Source organism: Callithrix jacchus, chromosome 13 (genome assembly GCF_049354715.1).
Source record: "Callithrix jacchus isolate 240 chromosome 13, calJac240_pri, whole genome shotgun sequence".
Lineage (NCBI taxonomy): Eukaryota > Metazoa > Chordata > Mammalia > Primates > Cebidae > Callithrix > Callithrix jacchus.
In genome coordinates this window covers 92,742,635-92,744,537 of record NC_133514.1, presented here as the reverse complement: position 1 = coordinate 92,744,537, position 1,903 = coordinate 92,742,635, and the positions used below count along the sequence as shown (strand labels likewise).

At 42.4% G+C, this 1,903-nt stretch overlaps 1 protein-coding gene across 1 annotated transcript; it reads right to left on the bottom strand.

Annotated features, from left to right (window-relative positions):
* Window positions 1-348: 348 nt before the first annotated feature.
* On the bottom strand, window positions 349-1,163 carry LOC100401303 (translationally-controlled tumor protein-like). Its single transcript, XM_035271030.3, has one exon. The coding sequence runs from the start codon at window positions 1,110-1,112 to the stop codon at window positions 594-596; it is 519 nt and encodes a 172-aa protein (XP_035126921.3). The 5' UTR covers window positions 1,113-1,163; the 3' UTR covers window positions 349-593.
* Between the last annotated feature and the right edge of the window lie 740 nt (window positions 1,164-1,903).

The following is a 1,903-nucleotide window of genomic DNA, read 5'->3' as shown; positions in this document are numbered from 1 at the left end:
TAGTGTTTTGACAGAGATTCCCTTCAACAGCAGAAGCCAAAAATAGAAAAGAAAAGAGAAAAAAAAAATTCTCCTAGTGATTGCAATGGGCGCTGTGTTGGGTCCACCTTCAATGCTTAGCCATGTCATTTACAACTCTGTCTTAGCCTTCACTTCCTGCTGGTACCAAGTCTAAAGACCAGCCAGAGTCAAAAGCATGAGGTCTTCTCAGATCTTTTCTGAGCATTTACTCTGTCCTGGACACGCAGGTAGCTTTCTAAATTCACCAGTGGATACAGTTGAATGCCCTCATTTCCTAACAAAACTCTCTCCAAACTTTTCCTCCCAGCTTTTGGTCATCAGTTGTTTACCTTAATTGTAATCTTTTTTTTTTTTTTTTTTTTTTTTTGAGTTTAAATGCATTTTATTTTTAGAGAAACTACATGACATGTTTTTCTTAAAAACAATGCCTCCACTCCAAATAAATCACGGTCAAAATAAATGAAGAGCTCAAGATCACGTCAGTCCCATTTGTCTTAAGTCCTGGTGTGTGGATGACAAGCAGAAGCCAGTTATGACGACAGGCGATAGATCCAAAGTAATTGCCAAATTTGTTAACATTTTTCCATTTCTAAACCATCCTTAAAGAAAATCACATATGGGGTCACACCATCCTCACGGTAGTCCAATAGAGCAACCATGCCATCTGGATTCATGTTTTCACCAATAAAGAACTGGTGGTTTTTGAAATTAGCAAGGATGTGCTTGATTTGTTCTGCAGCCCCTGTCATAAAAGGTTTTACTCTTTCTGGTCTCTGTTCTTCAAGTTTGCCTTTGATTGATTTCATGTAATCTTTGATGTACTTCTTGTAGGCTTCTTTTGTGAAACTTGTTTCCTGCAGGTGATGGTTCATGACAATATCGACACCAGTGACTACTGTGCTTTCGGTACCTTCGCCCTCGGGGCCTTCGGCGGAGGCATTTCCACCAGTGAGCGAGTCATCAATGTTACCTTCTGTCCTACTGACCATCTTCCCCTCCACCCCCAGGCACAGCCCGTCCGCGATCTCCCGGATCTTGTAGATGTCAGAGAACATCTCATCGTGGCTGATGAGATCCCGGTAGATAATCATGATGGCGGCTGACGGGAGAGGACGGCGGCGCTAGCTTAGCAGGAGCCCGACGCTAGGAGCTAGCGCTGTGCAGCCGAAGCGGCGCTAGCGGGGAGGAGGGAGCGGGCGGAAAGCCTTAATTGTAATCTTTTGTAAAAGGCCGATGAAGTAAACAATTGTTCATTTTTCCAGCAATGTTTTCCAGGAATTCCCTCCATATAGATGCACTTACACACTGAGTAAGTTCTGAGTTAGGTGAAACAAAGACAAGAGCTTTGCATTAGTCCTTTAGGTAGCCTGGTAGACAGGTTAGAACAGACAAACACAATTATTTGAGAATAAGATTTGCTCTGCTCTTTCCAGAACCAGGGACCAAGACCTACACTTGGAATGCAGGCTGCTGTCTTCAGGACTGCTGCCTTGCTGAGGAGGGGAATGAGTCAAGGGCAAGTAAGAATATGGCAAAACTCTTCTACCACTTTTAAGGTTTTTTTTATTTTAAATTCATTGTTTGCTTGGTTGGTTGCTGTACACCAGTGACTATTTTCAGAGTTTTGACAAAATTAATACTGGCAGTTTTTGCTGGGGTTTTCCATGTTTCTGCAGAGGGACAGGTCCTTGGAGCTACCTACTCTTCCATTTTTGCTGATGAACCTAACGTATTTTTAACTTTAAAATATTCCCATCCTCCTCATTCTGTACACCATATTGTTTCCTCATGCTACTGGTTCAAATGCCTTCTGTGGGTTTGCCTGTTACTAGAATCTGATCTGAACAATGGCTACATACCACTTGAGCTCTAAAACTAAAAT

Excerpts from the sequence above, each read along its gene's own strand:
- LOC100401303 (XM_035271030.3), bottom strand. The coding sequence starts at position 1,112 with ATGATTATCTACCGGGATCTCATCAGCCACGATGAGATGTTCTCTGAC.